We start from the raw sequence: 21,651 nt of genomic DNA on the forward strand, positions 1-21,651 counted from the left end.
ACCTTGATTGATATAACAAAAATAATGAAATGGTGGGGTACAAGGTTGTCAAATGCAGAATTTTTCTTAGAAAAATCGGGACCAAGGTTTTAAAAATACTCATACATTATAAATTCTTGTCCCAATTAAATACTTTTGTAGGTGTGACTTCTTAACGTATAAGGGAGATAAGATTGCATGTATTTGTGAAAACAATCTTATCCACTTGTAGTAAGTCAGTATGGTTTGGTTTTCATTCCTGAGATGTAGGTTTGTCTTTCTTCCTAATAACGACTAAATCTGTACAATGAATTGTTTTGCAGTCTAAAGAAGGTGCATTTATTGTCAGAGATTCAAGACATTTGGGATCCTACACAATTTCTGTGTTTATAAAAGCTAGAAGGTAAGCAATTGTGATTTTGATCACTTTAGAGGTAACAATTCTTGGGACAGTCTTTCTTAGTGAGACACTGTCACATGGAGAAAGAGAGGTCTTAGCACAGAAGATTGCTGGCCTGGAAGTTAGTACAACTGATCGATTCGAGTTGTATTCCTAACAGGCTCTGTGTGTGACTTTGGTAAGTTAAGGGACTTCTCCCTCTCGTCTCCTTTTCTCAACCATGAGGAAGTTGGCTTAGTGGTAGCAGACAATGGTGGTCCTTTCCTCATATCCCTTGGGGTTTACCTGCAGAGCATTCTCCTGCACTCAGAAAGCGTCCTGTGCCTTTCTGCTGGAGGATGTTCTCTGGCTGTGGGAACTCGGGGTCCCCATGGGTAGACTGGAGGTGCCTGAGAGTTAACATCCTAGGAGCAAACCTCCATCAAGGAGGAATGGAAGATTGGCCCCTCAGCTCCTTTGCACTTTGGTGGGACAATTCTCAGACGTGTTCCACAGTCTCTCGAGGCTGCCTAGAGCCCCAGTGGCTATAGCAGACCTCCTCATCAGTATATTCTCTATCAGTTTTCCTCCTTTCTTTGTTTCATGTCTCCTTATATCCCTCGCAGTGCATTTATTCACTCATTGAACTGATAACTAAATACTTTTAAGTGTCCCTAACGGGCTCTACGATTTTGGACACTGGAGTTGTCAACTAGACAACTTTGGCTGAAGTTATGTTCGAATCTAAGGACCCAATAGATGGCTCAGGAATTTACCCAGGCATGCTGAGGCACCAGTTGAATGTAACCCACTCTGCAGTGCATAGTGTCATAGGATAAAAGTTTTAGAGGTGGCGGGCGCCTGGGTGGCTCAGTCGTTAGGCAACTGCCTTCGGCTCAGGTCACGGTCCCGGGGTCCTGGGATCGAGTCCCGCATCGGGCTCTTTGCTCAGGGGGAGGCTGTTTCTCCCTCTGCCTGCCACTTCCCCTGCTTGTGCTCTCTCTCTCTCTGACAAGTAGAATCTTTAAAAAAAATAAAATAAGGGGCGCCTGGGTGGCTCAGTTGTTAAGTGTCTGCCTTTGGCTCAGGTCATGGTTCCGGGATCCTGGGATCGAGCCCCGCATTGGGCTCCCTGTTCGGCGGGAGGCCTGCCTCTCCCTCTCTCACTCCCCCACTTGTGTTCTCTCTCTCTGTCAAATAAATAAATAAAATCTTTAAAAAAAAAAAAAAGTTTTAGAGGTGGAGTCCTGTCGCTTCGCGAATTGACTTAGTTCCAAAGTGATCTTTTGCTTGTTTACTAATTCACATTCTATTGATTGTAGAAATATGGAGGCTACCATCAAACATTATCAGATTAAAAAGAATGACTCAGGACAGTGGTACGTGGCTGAAAGACACCTCTTTCAATCAATCCCTGACTTGATCTGGTATCACCAGCACAATGCGGCAGGTAAGGCAGGAGCTTCAGGCTGGGAGAGTCAGGGAGCCTGGCCCCAGACAGGCAATGCATCTTTGGTCTCAGACACTTTAACAGGAGCAAATACCCCTGCAGAGATCTGTAAGAGCCTGAAATACAACTTGTGTTTTGAACATTTCTCCTCATTGATGCTTCTTTGTTTTTCTAGTCAAGGGAAAGAGGTAGGTTGATTTTTTACATTTCTGCCAGGTTAGGAAAAATGATAGCTGGCAGAGAAGCAAAAGGCAATGTAATCATCAATGCATTTGTTCTTGAAATTTACATAGGGCTAAGTGTAATGGCATTTCAAGTGCCCTCGATAATCATGCCCCCATAAATTTACTCTCTACTTCAGTCGTATAGAAAATTACCCTTAAATATCTCATTCTCTGTTCTTTCTGTTTGGAGAACACAAAAAGTTGTATAGGACACAGCCTTTTGCAGTTAAAATTTGACTTAAATAAAGCAGAAGCATTATTTAACCCCCTTCTTCAGGTGTTGTTTGCAATAGTTGCTAATTTTGCAAACTTATTATCTATGGAAAGATATAAGATTCCAGAAAGTTCCACCACAATTACAGTCACAGCTCTGGCCTTTAGCCCTCCCCCAACCTCTCCTGGACCACCTTGAACCCATAGGGGAATCTTCTTACCTCAATATTATAGAATTTGGAACCCATTGTAACTTTTCATATTATTTTGATTTCTTGCCATTATTTTAGATTTCTCTTACGAAAAGTTGTGCTGACAAAAAAAAAAAAAAATCCTTTTGGAAAGTGGCCACTTTTCCATTATACTGGTCTATATATCAAGAGTAAATCCAAGGAAGTTTTTATCCATTTATGGGATGAGTCCACATGGATATTCCAGATGGTCTCTGGGAGTTTGGTTAGAGAGGAAGTAGCGGTGAGTTTGAGTGGGACCAGGGAGGACATATTCATGTGTAGAGACAGAAACCCTTAGAATCAGGAGATCAGTTCTGAGTTTTTTTCTTTATAGTCCTCTTTTCCTTCCCTTCAGAAAAAATTTGAGAAACAGAGTGGTTATGCTGGTGTGGTTAAAAAAATACTAAGGTAGATCAGGATGTGCTGACATGAAGAGATGTTAGTGATAAGTTGTTTAGTAAAGAGAAAAAAAGTGCAAAACAGTATATGAGAATATAGTCCCACTTTTGTAAACAAAAATACATACATATGAGTGCATAGAAAAATTCTGTTAAAGTTTAGGTAAGAATTTTTAAACTGAAAAGATTATAACAGACTACAAACTTAATGTTTACTTTTGGGGAATGACACTGGGGGTAAAGGAAGCTTTTATTTTCTGCCTGTTGAGATTGCTTAGGGTTTGATATTTTTGTTACGATATACATAAATTATTCTTATAATGCATAAAAGATCACTTTTAAAAAGAAAAAACTGGATCAGGGGCTCCTGGGTGGCTCAGTCATTTAAGCATCTGCCTTCAGCTCAGGTCATGATCCTTGGGTCCTGGGATCCAGTCTGATGTCGGGCTCCCTGCTCAGCAGCAAGCTTGCTTCTCCCTCTCCCTCTGCTGCTCCCCCTGCTCCCTCTGTCTGTCAAATAAATAAATAAAATCTTAAAAAAAAAGAAAAAACTGATTCAAACAAAACAACAACAACAAAAAAGAAAAACTTCCAACTATAGCTGCTATTTATTAGGGAGAAAAGAAAGTACAAAAGATATAACAAGAAAGAAGGATGCTAAGAGAAAGGGAAGGGGACCCAGAAATAGCGATATTTATTGAAGACTTACTTTGGGCCAGACCCTGTTCTGAGTGCTTTTATGTATATTTATTTATTTAATTTTCAGAATGATCCTATGAAGTAGGTGCTGTTGGTATCTCCATCCTACAGATGAAGGAACTGAGACATGAGTGGTACTCATGATTACTCAGTTAATAAGTGTTTGTGCTGAGATTTGAACTCGAGCAATGTTTGAGATCTATTTAGAGCCATTGAACCCACTGGCTCTGGCGTCTGCACTCAATGACTGCTATAGCCTCCAGAAAGAGACAGATCAGATCATCGGAGGGTACTTTGGAGGGTCCAGTTTCCGAGGACGCTGTGAATCAGAGCCCATGACTATCTTGCCTACTTTTTGACTTCTGGTCAATTTAGTTCATGACACTTCATCTCTTTCCCAGAAGTAAGGACAATGCCAAGAGAGTGACAGACTTCTTTCTGTCAGAAAGATAGACTATCATTAAACCCCTGGTAGTATATCATAGAATAATAAATCACAGAATAAAAATGTTTAGCAAATAAGAACTTTGAAAATTAGAAGACAGTGTTAGGGTCTTAAAGAAATTCCTTGTTATGTTCTTTATTGGGATCATGTGTTACAGAGTCCCAACTCGATGAGGGCTCTAACCTCAACTAGGTCTTCTGAGTCATTGGTAAGTATCCTTTCCTGTTCTCTCTTCAAACTTTTACCATTCTCCTCAAGACCCCTTTTCCAGTATTATCCACTGCCCTCTCAGCAAACCTCTAGCTGTCTACTTCATTAAGAAAATTGAAGCCACCTGACATGAGCTCACTCAGTCTTGTCCTCCTGCTGCCAAGCTCTCATCCTCACCTCACTCCTTCCAGTACTGGTAAGGCTGAGCCTATGCTCCTGTTCCCTCCACTCCTCTCCTGCTTGGACCATCCACCATCCACTCTTCTTTCCTTTCCTGTATCTCGTCCATTTCTTCTTACCTTCTCCCTCAACCCTGTAAACATCCTTAAGAATCTCTTATTCAAAAAGCCAAAAAACAAAGCCCTGCCTTGGTCCTTTCTTCCTTTAGACATTGCTCTTCCAAGTCACACTTTTGGAAAAATGTGTCCACATCCATTGTCTCCACTTGGTCCATTTTCCATTTGCTTTTTAGGTGTCTGCAATCTGGCTTCTGCCTCCATTGCCCTGTGTTTTACCAGTGACCCCCATATTGACCTGTAGGGTCATGCTTTTTAGTTCTTATATTTTCAAGTCCTCTCTGCTATATTTGACATGTCACCCCTTGAAACTCCCTGCTTTCCAGATGTTTTGACACTGCCTTTTCTTGTGCTTGAATTCAGATCATTCCTTAAAGTTCTTCCCAATGGGTCTTACTTCTACTCTTCCCTTAAACATTGGTGTTCTGCAGGGATTTGTCCCCAGTCACTTCTCTCCTCACCCTAGACATTTCCCTTTGCAGAATTCTTCTGCCTGGTAGTCCCAGGCACTTGCAATCCCAAGGCCCTGAACTTCAGTGATGATATGGAACTCTTCATCTTAACCACTGCTTTCTCTCCAAACCTACTCTTCTTCCTGTTGTCCATTTCAGATAATAGTGTCATCATCCTGCCAATTACAGGGGCTGGAAACATAGAGGAGTCACAAGAGATGATTCTATTCTCCTTAATGGATAACTTCTTTCCTCCTCTTCCTCCCCCTCTGTCTCCTCTCCCTCCCCTCCCCCACCCTTCCCCTCCCTCCCTTTCTTCCTCTTTTCCTTCTCCCTCCTCCTCCTCCCCCTCCTCCCCCTCCCCCTTCTCTTCTTCCCCTCCTCCTCCTTCTTCTTCTCTTCAGTTACTGGAAAACTTTCTTCTGTTGAAGTGTATTTGCCATACAATAGTATATTTAGGTATATAGCATAGTGATTCAACATTTATGTACATTACAAAGTAATCACCACAATAAATCTAGCTACCATCTGTCACCATACAAAGTTGTTACGTATTATTAACACATGCCATACATTGTGTCTCCTGCAAAAATTTGTACCTTTTAATCCCCTTTCCCTATTTTGCCTATCCTACCACCCCCCACACTCACTTTAGCAACCACCAGATTGTTCTGTTTCTATGAGTATGTTTCAGTTTTGTTTTGTTTGTTTGCTTTGTTTTTTTAGATTCCACATATAAATGAATTCATACAGTATTTGTCTTTCTCTCTCTGATTTTTTCACTTAGTATAATACCACCTAGGTCCATCCATGTTGTTGTAAATGGCAAGATTTTATTCTTTCTTATGGCTGAAGAATATTTCATTATTCCAGCCATATATTCTTTATCCATTCATCTATCAGTGGACACTTAGGTTGCTTCTGTATTTTGCCTGTTTAAATAATGCTGCAATAAACATAGGGGTGTATATATCTTTTCAAATTAGTGTTTTTTATTTCTTTGGAGAAATACCCAGAAGAAGAATTGCTGGATTGTATGGTAGTTTTATTTTTAGTTTTCTTGAGGAACCTCCACACTGTTTTCCATGGTGGACACACCATTTTGCATTCCCACCAACAGTGCTTGAGGGTTCTCTTTACTCTGCATCCTCGCCGACACTTGTCTGATTGGTACTAGCCATTCTGACGGGTGTGAGGTGATATCTCATTGTGTATTTGATTTGCATTTCCCTGATGATGAGTGATGCTGAGCATCTTTTTATGTGTCTGTTGACCATCTGTATGTCTTCTTTGGGGAAATGTCTATTTGGGTCCTCTGCCCATTTTTTAAGAATTGGATTGTTTGGTCTTTTTTTGATATTGAGTTGTATGAATTCTTTATATATTTTGGATATTAGCTCCTTTTTGGTCATAGCATCTGTAAATACCTTCTCCCATTCAAGTAGGTTGCCTTTTGTTTTGTTGATAGTTTCCTTCACTGTGCAAAAACTTTTTAGTTTGATGTAGTCCCATTTGTCTATTTTTGTTTTTGTTGGCCTTGCCTGAGGAGATAGATGAAAAAAATATTGCTTAGACTGATGTCCAAGAGCTTACTACATAAGGTTTCTTCTAGGAGTTTGATGTTTTCTAGTCTTACATTTAAGTCTTTAATCCATTTTGAGTTTGTGTGTGTGTGTGTGTGGTGTAAAAAAGTGGTCCACTTTCATTCTTTTGCATATAGTTGACCAGTTTTCCCAGCACCATTTATTGAAGAGAACATCAATGGGGATCTTTTCACCATTGTATGTGTTTGCCTTCTTTGTCAAAGATTAATTGACCAGATAAGCTTGGGTTTATTTCTGGACTTTCTATTCTGTTCCATTGATCTATGTGTCTGTTTTTGTGCCAGTACCATACTGTTTTAATTATTATAGCTTTGTAGTATAGTTTGAAATCAGGGAGTGTTATACCTCCAGCTTTGTTTTTTCTCTCTCAAGACTGCTTTGGTTATTCAGGGCCTTTTGTGATTCCATACAAATTTTAATATTATTTGTTCTACAACTTCTGGTTAATTATCAAGTGCAATGAATTTCATATCCTAAGTGTGTCTCATATAGGTTCTTGCCTCTCTTTGTCTTCTAGTGCTGCTCTAATCATTGTTCACTTGGACAACTGTAATGGCCTCTTAACTGGTCTCGTCTTCAATGTTGACTTCCCCTCAATCCATCCTCTACGCTGATGTCAGAATGATCTACCAAAAATGTAAATCTGACCATGCCACTCCCTTATTTGGGAACTTTCAATGGCTCCTTCTCACCTGCAGCATGATGTAATGTTCCCTAACATGGCTTACAAGGCCCATCATAACCAGAATATTACCTACCTCTCAAGTGTAATTTCTTACCTCTTCTATCTCGCACCTTTTGTCAAGTAGCCCATCCTGCTTCATACCTCTAGGTATCATCTCATGCTGTTCCCTCTGCCTGGAGTGTTTTTCATAGATTCTCTTCATGGCTTAACTCCACTTGCCATATTCATCTCAGGTATCATTTCTTTTCAGAAGACTTCTTCAAATCCAAAAATGTGTGAGGTGCTGTGTCCTGGAGCATCTTGTGTATCTCTAGCACAGGATTTATTCCTCGTATATTGGAATCGCCTTTCTCTGCCTGTCTTCCCTCACTGAGATTGAGCCCCTGAGTACAGAGTCCTCACCTTATTCATCTTTGGTCCTCCAGAATCTTTGAGATCTACCTAGAAGAGTGTCTTGCACACAGTAGGCACTTAATGATGCTTCCTTCTCTTCTTATGCTGGCCACGTTTCTTTCTGTCTTCCAGCCTTTGCACATGCTGTTCCATCTGCCCAGAATGCTCTTCCTCCTGATCTTTGTAAGGTGGCTCCTTATCAGTTGATGTCAGCATAGCTGTCATCTTGTCAGAGAGGCCTTCCCGAGCACCCACTCGATAGAAGCTGTATTGTATCTGCTCTGCTTATTACTCATCATCTTCTGTTTTTTCTTGGGTGTGCATGTACTTGTTTATTTTCTCTTCCCCCACTAAACTGTAAGCTCTACGGGAGCAGGGACCATCACTGGCTTACTCACTGCTTCACTGATGTCTCCTACCATCTGGATGGTGCTTGGCACAAAGCAGGCCCCAAATAAACATTAGTCGAGGAAATAAATAACAAAGGCTTGTTGAACTAAATTGAAATTGATGGAACAGAATACTACATGTTGACCCAATCCAAAGAAGTCTCATTATACTACCATGTTATTAAAGAAAAAATGAAAAGAAAAAAAAACTACTCTCAAAAAGCGGAGTCAGGAAATGGGTACACTTAAACACTTCTGGTGGTTGAATGAATTAGTACAGTTTTTCTATATGTGCTTTGATCAAGAAATCACATTTTAAGGAATTTATCCTAGGGCAATAATTTGAGAGGTACCTAAAAATTTATGTTCAAAAACATACAGCATATTTTACAATAGTGGCATCTTAGAAGTAACTTTCAGCTCTATTTATAGTCACTGCCGTATATCAATGACATATTGAGTGTGAAAAGCTTTTGGCAAGACATTTACTTTTCTGTGAAACATATTGGGTGTGTATATGCTTTCATGTACATATACAGAGATTTTTGCAGAGGTGTTCACCAGAATAATAACAGTGCATCTCTGGCTGCTAAGATTTAGTGATATCTTTACTTTGTCTTTAAATTTTCTTAGATTTTAAAATATGTTTCCACCCTGAGACAAATAATACATTATATGTTAATAATAAAAAAAATAAATTAAAAAGATGTGTGTCCCATGAGCAAATATTATTTTATGAAAAATGGGGAAAATAAGTAAATAGGCTAATGGAGAATACTTCCCCACCTAATTTATTTGAAGACTGGCATTGTCGTCTAATACATTGTTTTTTTTCTTTTATGTCAGTAAGTAGGCTTGAAATGCCAATTTCTGTCTCTCCCCAGGCCTCATGACCCGTCTCCGCTACCCAGTTGGACTGATGGGCAGCTGTTTGCCAGCCACAGCTGGTTTTAGCTACGGTAATGTATGCGCATGCACCCAAGTACAATATCAAATCCAGTAAAGAATCTACTCCACGTTCCCTCTACGTTCTTTAAATTCTTAGCTTTTCTGAGATGTCTAGATAGGTTTCCTTTCAAAGTTTAAATCCCCCTTCTGAGATACTTAAATTTATGCATCTCACAAGAGCAATTTGAACTTTGGAAAGAAATGTTTCAATTTTACTTCAAATTTCATTATACATTAAACAGGCGTTCTTTTGATAAATTATAATTCTTTTTATTTGGCTGTTTGAGCTGTTGCTCTCTGGGTACAAGGGTGGCTGGGAAATGACTGTTCTCCAAGAGAACCTGCTAAAAAGAGCTGCCCAGATTGTCCTCTTCACCTTTTTAAAATACAACCCATAGAAAGTTTAATTTGAACTATTTTCTAGCAGATGTGTACTTGCAAATCCGTGAGAATAAAGAAGAGCCAAAGAATTCTGTTTTGTAATTTGGTGACACTTTATTCCCTTAAATTTCTCTCATTAGTGAGAAACAGAAAATACTGAAAAAATGATCATATAATTATATAGTGTATCAGATAACCAGGACTGGGGGTCTCTATTTTAATTAGGATGGGAGAATGATTCAGGGTATTATGGATCCTGGGTTATTACTCTGCCCTTAATACAATATATATAATAAAAGTTCTGCCATTAGCTGTTTATTTAAGTTAAGCATAGTCCTGTTTAATTTTTTAAAAATAAACTCAATTTTTTAACATGTAGAACAGTGCACAACTCATAACTCTATAGCTCAATTAGTTTTGCCTGGTTTTGACTATTTAATATAAATGGAATAAGACACCATGCATTTGTATCTGGCTTCTCCTTCTTCACCCGTGGTGTTGGGTGTGGTTGGTCCATCTCCATTGTGGTATAGTGCGACATTGCATGACTGTACCACAGTTGATTTACCCATCCTCTGTTAGATGGCCAGTTGGGTTGAAACCAATTGTTATCTCATAAATAACATCATTATGGACATTCTTGCATGTCTTTTGATGAAGTTCAGTACACACGTAAGCTCCAACAGTGTTGGATATATACTTAAAAGTAGAATTGCTGGGTCATAGAGTATGTATGTACACACTCAGATTTAGTTCGTTTTCTAAAAAGCTTATGCCAAATTACGCCTCAATCAATAGCGTAGGGGCATTCTAGCTGCTCCACACCTTTGCCAATATTTAGTATTCTCGTGGATTCTTTTCTTTGGTTTTCACTGTTTAAGATTGGTTTCACAGCCAATCTGCTGTGTGTAGTAGTGGTATCTAATCGTGGTTTAAATTTGCATTTCCCTGATGACTGATTATTTTGATCAACTTTTTATAGCTTGAGTGGCCATTTGCGTATTCTCTTTTGTGAAAGATACTCTGTTTAGGTTTTTTAACCCTTAAAAATATAGTTATCTGCCTTTTTCTAGTTGATTTTTCATATTCTGAAATAGGCATTCTTTACTGGTTACATGTTTTAGAGATATCTTCTCCCAATCTGTGGCTTACCTTTTCCCTCTCTTAATGGGGTGCAATTGATAAAGAGGATTTTTATGAAGTGTAATTTGTCAATATTTTCCTTTAGGGTTATATTCTGTTGAATAAGTTTATGCCAATATCAAAGTCATAAATATATTCTCCCGTGTTACTTTTAAAACGTATGGGAGAGGGGGAGGGGGAGCACTTTGCAAAGCTGGTATAAGGGTCGTCAGCCTCTACAATTCTTTTAACTGCATTATTCTAAAGTTCCAGCAGATGGCGGTGTTGCTATGCAAAAGGAGGTACTGGAAAGGAAAGATTGGATCCTTCCCAAGTGTTTTCAAGAGGGTTATTTTAAAAACAGTTATTTTTTCCTCATTTGGCTTCTATGGAAGTGAAATATACCATAACACAAATTTCAATTCAAACGTACACTTAGATATATGTGAGTTAGAATCCTAGCAGTGCATGTATTTATTAGGTGAATTTGTTAGACTTTTCCCTAGGAGAAGACACCAAGGCAGAAAAGCCCTTTGGGGGAGGGAGTGAGCAGAGGAGTGATATAGGGGGCGAGGTGGGGGACCAAATGTTCTGTGCCTCACAAGTTTACTCAGCAGGACAAAAATAGATGGGGACATACATATTCTTGGGGCCAGGTATAGTTTTGGTAGGTTTGGTTCAGAAAGGCAAAGTGTTGCCTTTTAACTTGGGTCTCTCTGGAAAGAGAAAGTGTTTTGATATCTGTAATTCCTCTCCAAGCAAGTCAAGTTTGTATGTTTAAATTTGAGTTCTGGAATTACACATGTAAATGACCATGAGAGTATTAAAAATGGTTACGGTTCTGCTCCCCTCACTGATAAAATTTTTAACCTCTTTGTGAAAGAATAGAGTAGGTCTAGATAATTCCTGAATTTCTTCTAGCTAAAATTTTTCCCTACTTGTAACATGGATGTTTTACTTTTCTAGAAAAGTGGGAGATAGATCCTGCTGAGTTGGCTTTTGTAAAGGAGATTGGAAGCGGTCAGTTTGGGGTGGTCCATTTAGGTGAATGGCGAGCGCACATCCGGGTAGCTATCAAGGCCATCAGCGAAGGCTCCATGTCTGAAGAGGATTTCATCGAAGAGGCTAAAGTGATGATGTGAGTATAAGCATACAACACCAGATATACAGCGTACAACATTCTGGTGTCATGGAAAGAACATGGATTTTGGAGTATCACACTTGGGTTTATGTCACAACTCTGCCCAAGCTAGTTGTGTGACCTGGGCAAATTACTTGACCCCTGCGTGACCTGGGGTGAGTTTTTTTACCTTTCCAAGCCTCAATTTTTTCACTCGTAAAATGGAGATAACAATACTTTATTCACTGCATCAGTGTGTGAATTACATGAAGAAATCCATGGAAGTGACAAGCATGTATGTTCTTTACATGGTTTTCTTCCTTCCTTTCCTTTCCTTTCCTTTCCTTTCCTTTCCTTTCCTTTCCTTTCCTTTCTTCTTTCCTTTCTTTTCTTTCTCTTTCTTTCTTTCCTTTCCTTTCCTTTCCTTTTCTTTTCTTTTCTTTTCTTTCTTTTCCCAGAAGCAAAAAATGTTGATTTTATTTAAATAGTCATATATGGATAAAGTATTTGCTTTCAGAGAATTTAAGAACCCAGAGCTCTAACAGAAGTGACTCCTGTGGCCTGTCGGATGCCGTTCCTATGGGATCACATCTGTGATTTCCCAGATCAGCCTTTGACTCCATTGAATATGTGGTTGTGGTTTCTGTCTGTAATCTGGGCTGGATCCGGACAAGCCAAATCAAATCCATTGACTTTCTTTAAGTCTTTGTTCAACACTTACTTACAGGAGCAGCAATGTGGTGAAAAACAAAAACCCTAGATGGCATTACCTAGATTCTGTTATCCAAAGCAATTTAGTTCTGTTCTAAATGTCAAATGTCAACTGAACAAACAAACAGACAAACCAACCAAAAAACCAGAAGTGATTAACTGGACCCATTCTCCTTTAATGGCAGAGCAGTGCTGTCTCTGAGGGCTCTCAACCCTACCCCAAGTGTCCTATCAAAATATTCTTCCCATCCAGTTACAATAAAGTGAATTTCAAAGGAAGTTATGATAAACACAATTTTCCAGTGATATCCAAAGCTGATCGTGTGCCCCTGGGTGACCTCAGGCATGTATCTGTCTGGTCTGTATTCCCTGATACGACCTGCATCAGACCCTAGTTTTCCTACATCTAAAGGAGAGACACAACATTATATTGCTGTGTTGATTCAATAGGTATCATAAGAATGACTGGGAGACATTTAGTTCAGGGAAAGTTGAAGCCGTAGAAACTCCTATGGAACAAGAAAGAATTATAGATGTCCAATGTCATGACAAGAGGATTCTTGAAAGCTTCAAGCCTTATTGGGCATTTCGGGGCAAGGTTTCTGGGGATGATATTTTGAGGACTGTGGAAGATGCGCAGAGTGTGAGAAATACCAATGGCTCCTGGAAGTTTACAGAGGCAGGAATGAAGCTCATGGCTTATTTTTAAGTCAGTTCAGATGGTTTGAACACAGTCTATTTTTTCCTGATTTTTTTGAAAGTGAGGCAGAAAAATTTCCTTCTGAAATCCTGTTGCAAACCCATTCATCTTTACAAAATTGCATAGCTGACACACGTTGAGCTCTATCTGCCAAGCATACACAGCTTGGTAATACTGTATTACCTCCTTTTTGTTAAGTGTATAGTTTAAGTGTCACCTCCTCCAGGAAGTCTTCCCTACCATGTTTAATTGGCAGACTGACTCCCACGTGGTTTCTGTTGTATCACCTGTGTTAGTTCCATCAACATACTTGTCACTGCTCTGGTGATATTCCTAAGCAAACGCAGTGTGATGTTTGAATTCTCAGATGTTTATGTGTGGGTCTCAGCGTGGTGGTTTTCTCATGGCAAGTCAATATTCCATTTTAAGAGTGACTTTCCTGCCGTTATTCTGCATACATATAAATGGCATCCCTTAACTGAAAAATACACTTTATAAATGAGAAAGATAAATCAGACAAAATATACATATACAGGATATGTATCTACAGATTAAAATCATGTAGAGATCCTCTGAACGCCTCTTTCCCACTACCTGGTAGTGGCTTTGCATGCTAATCATATGGTAATATGTCAATTAATCACTCATATACATTATTTTAAGGTAAATAATCTCCCTGAGTCATTGACTTTATTTTGCCTCTGTGAATGAAAACTGGTAACATTTCAAGTTACTTTTGACTAGCAGAGAAGTTGGCTTATTTTACATCTTCTCAAATTACAAACATTATCTTGAATATTGTTTTCCATGATGCCTACTTGGCATAACAGGCCTTTAGGGATTGAATACTATGCTCCAGAAGAAACAATAAACTTTTGAAGTTTGGAGGACTAAAGAGTTCTGTGTGTATTTTAATAGGCAACATTCAAAGACATGTGTGTGTGTGTTGTTGTGTGTGTGTGTATGTGTGTGTGTGATTGCTAAATACAGAGCAGGGTTTCAAGTTGGCAAGTGTTTTTCAGTCTCCAACTTTACCTAAAATTTCTTTTTTAATGCCTTTTTAGAAAAAATTTTAAAGATTTTATTTATTTATTCATGAGAGACAGAGAGAGGGGGAAGCAGAGGCAGAGGGAGAAGCAGGCTCGCTGTTGCAGGACTCGATCCCAGGACCCTGGGATCATGACCTGAGCCGAAGGCAGACACTTAACCGACTGAGCAACCCAGGTGCCCTATTTTTTTTTTTTTTATAATTTTTCTTTCTTTCTTTTTTGAATGCATCAATCATGGTTTCCTCCTCGAACTGTTGTCTGAGCAGCTTCAGTTAGGAAAGCTGAAACTCAAGAGGAAAAGCAGAAAAAACCGAACCTACGTAACATTCTGCGTCTGCAGTGACTTGGGGAGTACTGCTTGAACTCCTGACCCCACTTATGCAGCACGTACACTGGAAAGGAAACTGTTCTACTTTCTCTGTGGTTGGGTTCACTTTTCTCATATCTTGATGTTGACAATTACGTAGAGTTGGTGCATATCACCGATTGAATCTCAGCACTCTCAAGGGCAAAAATGAATCTGCTCACTGGTGTGTGTTTTTTCTTGAACAGGAGATTGTCTCATCCCAGGCTGGTCCAGCTCTATGGAGTGTGCATCCAGCAGAAGCCACTGTATATTGTGACCGAGTTTATGGAGAACGGCTGCCTGCTGAACTATCTCAGAGACAGAAGGGGGACGCTTACGAACGAGATGCTGCTGAGCATGTGCCAGGATACCTGTGAAGGGATGGAGTATCTGGAGAGGAACTGCTTCATCCATAGGGATTTAGTAAGTAGGATGCAAGCTGGCTGATTATTCTAGGCATTATAGTCAGAAGAATATGACAATTGAGGACTCACTATTTTTTTTAAAGATTTTATTTATTTGTCAGAGAGAGAGGGAACACAAGCGGGGTGGGGGAGAGGCAGAGGCAGAGGGAGAAGCAGGCTCCCCGCGGAGCAGGGAGCCCAATGCGGGGCCTGATCCCAGGACGCTGGGATCATGACCTGAGCCGAAGGCAGACGCTTAACCGACTGAGCCACCCAGCATCCCGAGGACTTTCACTATTTTAAATAAAATACCTTTGGCTTAATTTCTAAACCCTTTCCTATTGTAATTGTCTGGGAAAGGTAGCTTTATTTTTAATTGCCCCTTGATGCTGTAGCCAAGTGAGGCATTACTCTAAATATGCCTTCAACTGATTAACTACCATGCTCATCAACTAACCAAAACTATTTTACTTTTCTTTCCTCTCGCCTTCCCTCCCTTCTGCCATTACTTCCACTTTTCTTCCTTTCAGCCAATAATCAAATACGTGACAAGGGCCAGTATCGGCCAAGCGCTCTGCCGGGCACTGGACAGAGGAGGACTAGAAATGTTAAATCATTCTGTGCTGGAATGCTCCGAACATTACATCCTAAGAAAAAAAATTAACGCTTGTCTTGCCCCAAATGCCCCAGTGAGTTCAATGGGCAGCCACGATTCAGAAGTACCGCTCTGGAGGTGGACAGCCTGGGTTGAAATGTGGCCTTTGTTTCTCACTAGCTGTGTGATGTTGGGCAAGCTAGTTAACTAGGACGTGGTATGAATTACACCACCTTTCTTCTGTGGGCTTGTTGGGAAGATTACATGAATTAATATGGGTAAGCACTTACAATTGCTCTTGGCATATAGAAGAGCTCAGCTCCGCTCTCCCATAGCAATAGCCCTTCCATAGCCGTTTAGACCACTGTTCTGTCTCCCTCAAGGCATGTCCCCCAGTCCCCAGCATGTAGTAGGAACACATTTTTGAAGGGATGAATATGATATCTATTCCACTGAACTTACTTTCCTAGTCTCTGCAGGTCAGTCTTTCCTGACAGGGTTAGAATTCAAAACTTCCTTGGGTGATGGTTCTGGTCATTCTCTTTGCTCCAAGTGGCTTTTCTCAGATCTCCCTGTTTTTTCCTTGATTGCTTTCTTTTGTGTTCTATTTTATTCATCTTTATGCCATTTAAAATCTATCGGCTAAGCATGAGTCTTTTCCTTGTCAAGGGCTTAACTTGTGGTTTGGCTTGGAGATCCTTGCTAGTATTTGTCAAAATCTTCTAAGCTGGCTCCTTTTGGCTTACCATTTTAAGTTCCTTGATTTTGTTTTGGGACTAACTGAAGCACCTGTCAGCTTAGAAGAAAACAAAATCTATCAAACTGTTGACTTACATGAGGCTCAATAACCAAATCAATGATTTTCTTTGATGAAGCTCTCTGAAAATGGATTATTTTGGCATCAAATACATGGTCTCTGCATTATTTAAAAATACACACTGTTCTTAATGCCAGGATTCATAGTTTAACGTCTCTTTGATGTAGTCTTCCTAGTTATAAAAAATACTTGTTGAGAGGGATTAAAAACTTTTAAAGGGAAAAGTATTAAAATTGCTTTTTACTTTTTTGGGGGTTATTCCTTTTTTCTTTCTTTCTTTTTTTTTTTTTTTAAGATTTTATTTATTTATTTGAGAGAGAGTGAGCGAGAGAGAGCACAAGCCAGGGGGAGAGGAAGAGGGAGAAGCAGACTCCCCACTGAATAGGGAGCCCGATATGGGGCTCGATCCCAGGACCCCAGGATCATGACCTGAGCCAAAGGCAGACGCCACCACACTGACTGAGCCCACCCAGGCGCCCTTTTTGGTAATTTCTTTGAAGAATCATTAAAATCCATCATGAGGGCATATATATTGAATCCTACATAGCATCGATGTGTATTACCAAAAAAATAACATGGCTGCTCATAGAAGTAGTGTGGGGCCCTAAGTAAACTAAGGAAAACGAGAGTAGAAACAAAAGAAAGACTATATTCAAATGCGGATTCTTTTCTTTCTATAGGCAGCAAGGAATTGTCTGGTCAGTGCTGCAAGTATAGTGAAAATATCGGACTTTGGAATGACGAGGTATAATATATATAAATATTTTTTGTTTACTCATGAGAGGGAATCTTGTATCTCTCTACTAACAAACTGAAGATGTCAACAGCATTGTTTTTTGTTTTTTCCTGGGAGGAGAATGTTGATATTGTTGCTTGGCCTGTTGCCCTGCTTTGAATTTTAGGACATAACCCAATGTTAGCTGTGAGGTAAATGGATACTTCGGACTACTCTTCGGATCTTCTTTCAGGTTATTTTCAGGCATAACTTAAAATTTTAAAAAATGTCTCAAACTACTTGTTTTATGCATGAGGTTAAGAAAAAAGCTCTTCTGATATATGTATATTTCTGAAAGATAAAAGGATAAATTTGTTTAGTTCTGATTTTTCCATGTCATTGTCATGCATTTCTATGATCAAGTGCGGTAGTTGACTTTAAGACTACGACTCAAGTGTGGAAAATCTAACCATATTTTCTGCCACTCAATGCCATTGATATATATATACTTTTAAATGTACTAAAATTTAATCATCCATAAAAGCTGTAATTTAATCTGACAGTAAAACACAAGAAGCAATATTAGAGTTGGTTTTGAGCGCCCTTTCCTTCAGGTTGCTAAAAATTCAATGCCCGTGAATTCAGAGCTTCTCTCTGACTCACTTCAGGGTCAGATTCAGTTTCATGGGGCCACGTCCTGGAGAGGGCATGTCTGGTCCTTGTTGTTAACCACTGACAACTGGTATCCTTGCGGCCACCATCGTCCTGTTTTGTCCTTGGCGGAACATCTGCATAGACGGCTGCTGACTCATCCCAATTTCTGTCTGCAAGATGCTGTCATACAGGCATTCTCCATGATTAGAAAGCCCCTGGAGCTATCTAAGGCCCTATTTGCTTGGGCACATCCACAGCTATTTGTTTTTGGGAATCTTTTTGCTTTTCCTGGGGCTTGACCTGGGGAAGAGGCAGAGGCTCTGTTTTGCTCTTGAATCCCAGCAACCCTCAGTGGGGCCCTCTTTCCCTGCCATGTCAGCAGGGCGGTCCTTGTAGAGCACAGGGGACAGGACCCTGCTTCAGTCACCCACTACAGGCTAATACTCCTCCCCTTTCCCTTTGTTCTCTGCCACCTCCCAGCTCCAGAGGTTCGCTCGCTAGAGGGATGGATGGTGGGGGGGGGGGATATCACTCTTATTTATGAGCCATTCTCCCCAATATTTTAACAGCTCAGTCCTTCTCCTTCTCTGGAAATCTTAGACTTTTGAAACTCAAAAGCTATGAAAAATGGCTCTTTCTCTTTTGTTTTCTATTAGCTACTCTTTCCCTGAGTAGGATGACTTCTGGCTCAGTAAAGCGCTTAAAGGTAGGGTGAGGTAGGGTGCGTGGGAAAAAAAAGAGAGTGTGAGGAAGCACTGATAAATAATTCAAAACTACTATGCTGCACACTCCAGCTGCTACAAGTTAGTCATCATCTCTTCGCTCTTCTCTCCAGATTCTTCTCTCCAGATTCCCCTACTTGGATATTCCTGCCTGCAAGCCTCAAAAGAGAGGGAGGGTTTAATATTTTTGTAGTTTTTAAAAGGAACTGGTAGTTATTACTGATTTCATACAGGGCCATTTTAATGCATTGGATATTTTTCACATCAAACGTATTATGTTCAATACTCTTATTTCCCCCTTTCTCTGCCTCACAAAACCCATCTGCATGAAGAAAAAAAATAAGGCATCCAGCTTTGATTTTATTCTTTGCCATATATATTTATTTTTTTATTTCCTTTTTATAATCTTGGTTGTTAGAGCACTCAGCAAGCTCCTTTGCAAAATTAAGAATTTGTCATAACTGAAATAATCAGTGGATTCCTGATTCCAATTGGTTTTGGATTGAAGAATTGTTCTGGTTTTCCGAGACCCAAATAAACCCAATTGAGGCTTGGTTTAAGGAGGAATCACTATATAGGATACCTTCCCATTTTGGTAACAAGAAGAGAAACTTTGGGGGGTAAAAATAAATGCTTTCTCTTTTAAAAATTTATTTATTTATTTGAGAGGGAGAGATTGAGCAGGTGAGGGGAGGGGCAGAGGGAGAGGGAGAGAGAATCCCCAAGCAGACTCCCTGCTGTGCACGGAGCCTGATGGGGCTTGATCCCAGGACCCTGAGACCATGACCTGAGCCAAAATCAAGAGTCAACTGCTTAACTGATTGAGCCACCCAGGCACCCCTGCTTTTTCTTTTAGAACTTAAGGTAGACTAAGGGGGTCTGAACTAAATGGAACTTGGAAGTAATTAGCACAATGTGCTTCGAATCTAATGACCTTAGGTACGTTTTGGATGATGAATATATCAGTTCTTCTGGAGCCAAGTTCCCAATCAAGTGGTCCCCTCCTGAGGTTTTCCATTTCAACAAGTACAGCAGCAAATCTGACGTCTGGTCATTTGGTGAGTAAATTTGATGTTCATTTGATGGAGATTGATTTAATAAAAGGCCAATCTTTTTTTTTTTTTTTATTTGAGAGAGAGAATGAGATAGAGAGCATGAGAGGAGGGAGGTTCAGAGAGAGAAGCAGACTCCCCGCCGAGCGGGGAGCCCGATGCGGGACTCGATCCTGGGACTCCAGCATCATGACCTGAGCCGAAGGCAGTTGCTTAACCAACTGAGCCACCCAGGCACCCAAGGCCAATCTTTTTTAAGCTTTGATTTCTTAGTATGATGTGGGGTTCTAGAAAGGTCTTCTTGTAACTGTCCTTCTGTCTTAAGTGTTCTAAACACGTCCAGGCTGTCTTTGGCAACCAGTGTCATACACCTTCTTATATAAGTCTACCTTTTGGATCTTTTCCTTTCCTGATGAGCATTTGCAGGAAAACCGTAACAGAGAGTCTACTGATCTAGAAAACAAAGGCAGCCACCTTTTTTACACCACAGAGACTTACAAGGAAAATAGATCTAAGGTGTCACTGAATTTTGAGTGTAATTAATAAACTTCATTTCTAACTACTAAGCAAGACTACTGCATTTATTTCGTTACCTTCAGATTTTGTGGTATTTAGATGTAGGCCTCCTTGGGAACTGTCAACTGGAGTTTATACTGTGTAATGTTCTTCATCGAGAAAGAGATGTTGCAGATCCATGTCCAGTGGAATCTGTTCTTTGAGTCGATTTTCAAAAAGTGGCGGTCAATTTGCAATAAGCTATCTATTCTCTTTCACCCAGACCTCCCTGGAGAGCTTCTTGGGTTTGGAGACACCTCTGCACCCTCAGAAGGGTGTGAATTTTATTGTCCACATAAGGTGAAACTTGTATCATTGATCCCTTTAGTTTTCCACTGACTTTTGGTAGTTTTGGCAGGTGACATTTTACGCTCTCCAGGAGAGCAGTCAAGTTGTGAGACTAACAGATAGCAACACAGGGACCTCATCAAGTAGGTGCAGAACTATTAGAATATCTGAGTTTTACCTGACCACTTGTCTCTCTCTCCGCCTGGACAGTGAGCTGCTTGAGCCCATGGACTGGTTTCTAGAGTCTTCTGGCTCTAGCATATGCCCTGCCTCTAATCAATGCATAATACATACTCTTAGAATAAGTGAATAATTAAATGAAGTTCAGATGGGAGCCTTGAAGGAGTTTCACTAATCAACCAATTAATGATTATAGAACACCTACTCACGTACCAAGCCCCTGCTAAATATTCTGCTCTACCCAGCAGTCTCATCTTTCAGTGGGCAGAAGGAACTCGTGCCTTCTACGGGCTGGCAAACTCTTGGCCACACAATTCTGTCATTTTCTATGGGGTGGCAGAGAGGCTTGTTGATTTCAGGGTGTGAAGACAGGAACATACTTAGAAATGAAAAATGTTGGCAGCGTTTTCTTTCAATCGGGAGGCGGTCAAGACCAGTGGAAAAGAAAGGCATTGTTTTCACTTGGAATATTGTCAGATTACAGGCCTGCTCGAAAACGAAGACGCACACGGGCTGATACCTAGACAGAACTGTTCTCATTCTGGACCGATTATAACACAGAGGCCGGAAGAGGAAAATAAGGCCTTGTAGTTTCAAAGAGTTCTTTCAGTTTCAAGTAACCTCTTGTTTACATGCATTTCGTGTTGTAGGAGTTTTGATGTGGGAAGTTTTCACGGAAGGAAAAATGCCGTTTGAAAATAAGTCAAATTTGCAGGTTGTGGAAGCCATTTCTAGAGGCTTCCGGCTGTACCGGCCTCCACTGGCGCCGATGGCTGTCTACGAGGTCATGTACGGCTGCTGGCACGAGGTGAGTGTCCCTTACTCTCCTGGGAGGTGGGCAGTCCCAGCATCAGAGCACAGGCCTGAGTGTGACAAACATTACCCCCCAGGACTCCATGGGGGGGGGGGTGGAGGGGGTGGAGGAGTCTCTTTCTTGATAAGGATCCCTAAGAGCGGGAAGTGCTATTTCTGCCTGAAACTCCCACTACGAGGTTGTCAACCCATTTTGTTTTTAAGGATGGCCTCTCACCTGAGGAATTCAGCGCCTTTTTCAGGTCTTCTTTGTCTGAGATTGGTTCTTGCAGAAACTCTTGTGGTGACTACAGCCTCAGGGGTGAGATGTTTCACTCCCTTTGAGAACTGGTGGGTGGGAACTAAGGGTAGAATCAGGTTTGGTAAACGCTGACGTGGAAAGAATTTACTTCATTCTACTATAATTTGTCTTGAGAAGGATGTTGTTTGT

At 40.4% G+C, this 21,651-nt stretch overlaps 1 protein-coding gene across 1 annotated transcript in view; it reads left to right on the forward strand.

Moving 5' to 3' along the window:
• Positions 1-21,651, forward strand: part of TXK (TXK tyrosine kinase) — a 41,989-nt gene that overhangs the window by 18,241 nt on the left and 2,097 nt on the right. Inside the window, exons 6-13 of the mRNA XM_021701669.1 lie at positions 303-382; positions 1,681-1,808; positions 8,934-9,008; positions 11,467-11,638; positions 14,633-14,849; positions 16,923-16,987; positions 19,273-19,391; positions 21,059-21,216. Coding sequence (XP_021557344.1) covers positions 303-382; positions 1,681-1,808; positions 8,934-9,008; positions 11,467-11,638; positions 14,633-14,849; positions 16,923-16,987; positions 19,273-19,391; positions 21,059-21,216 — 1,014 coding nt within the window. The remainder of the gene's footprint in view (positions 1-302; positions 383-1,680; positions 1,809-8,933; positions 9,009-11,466; positions 11,639-14,632; positions 14,850-16,922; positions 16,988-19,272; positions 19,392-21,058; positions 21,217-21,651) is intronic.

The sequence above is a fragment of the Neomonachus schauinslandi genome, chromosome 2, assembly GCF_002201575.2.
Source record: "Neomonachus schauinslandi chromosome 2, ASM220157v2, whole genome shotgun sequence".
In the NCBI taxonomy this organism is placed as follows: Eukaryota; Metazoa; Chordata; class Mammalia; order Carnivora; family Phocidae; genus Neomonachus; species Neomonachus schauinslandi.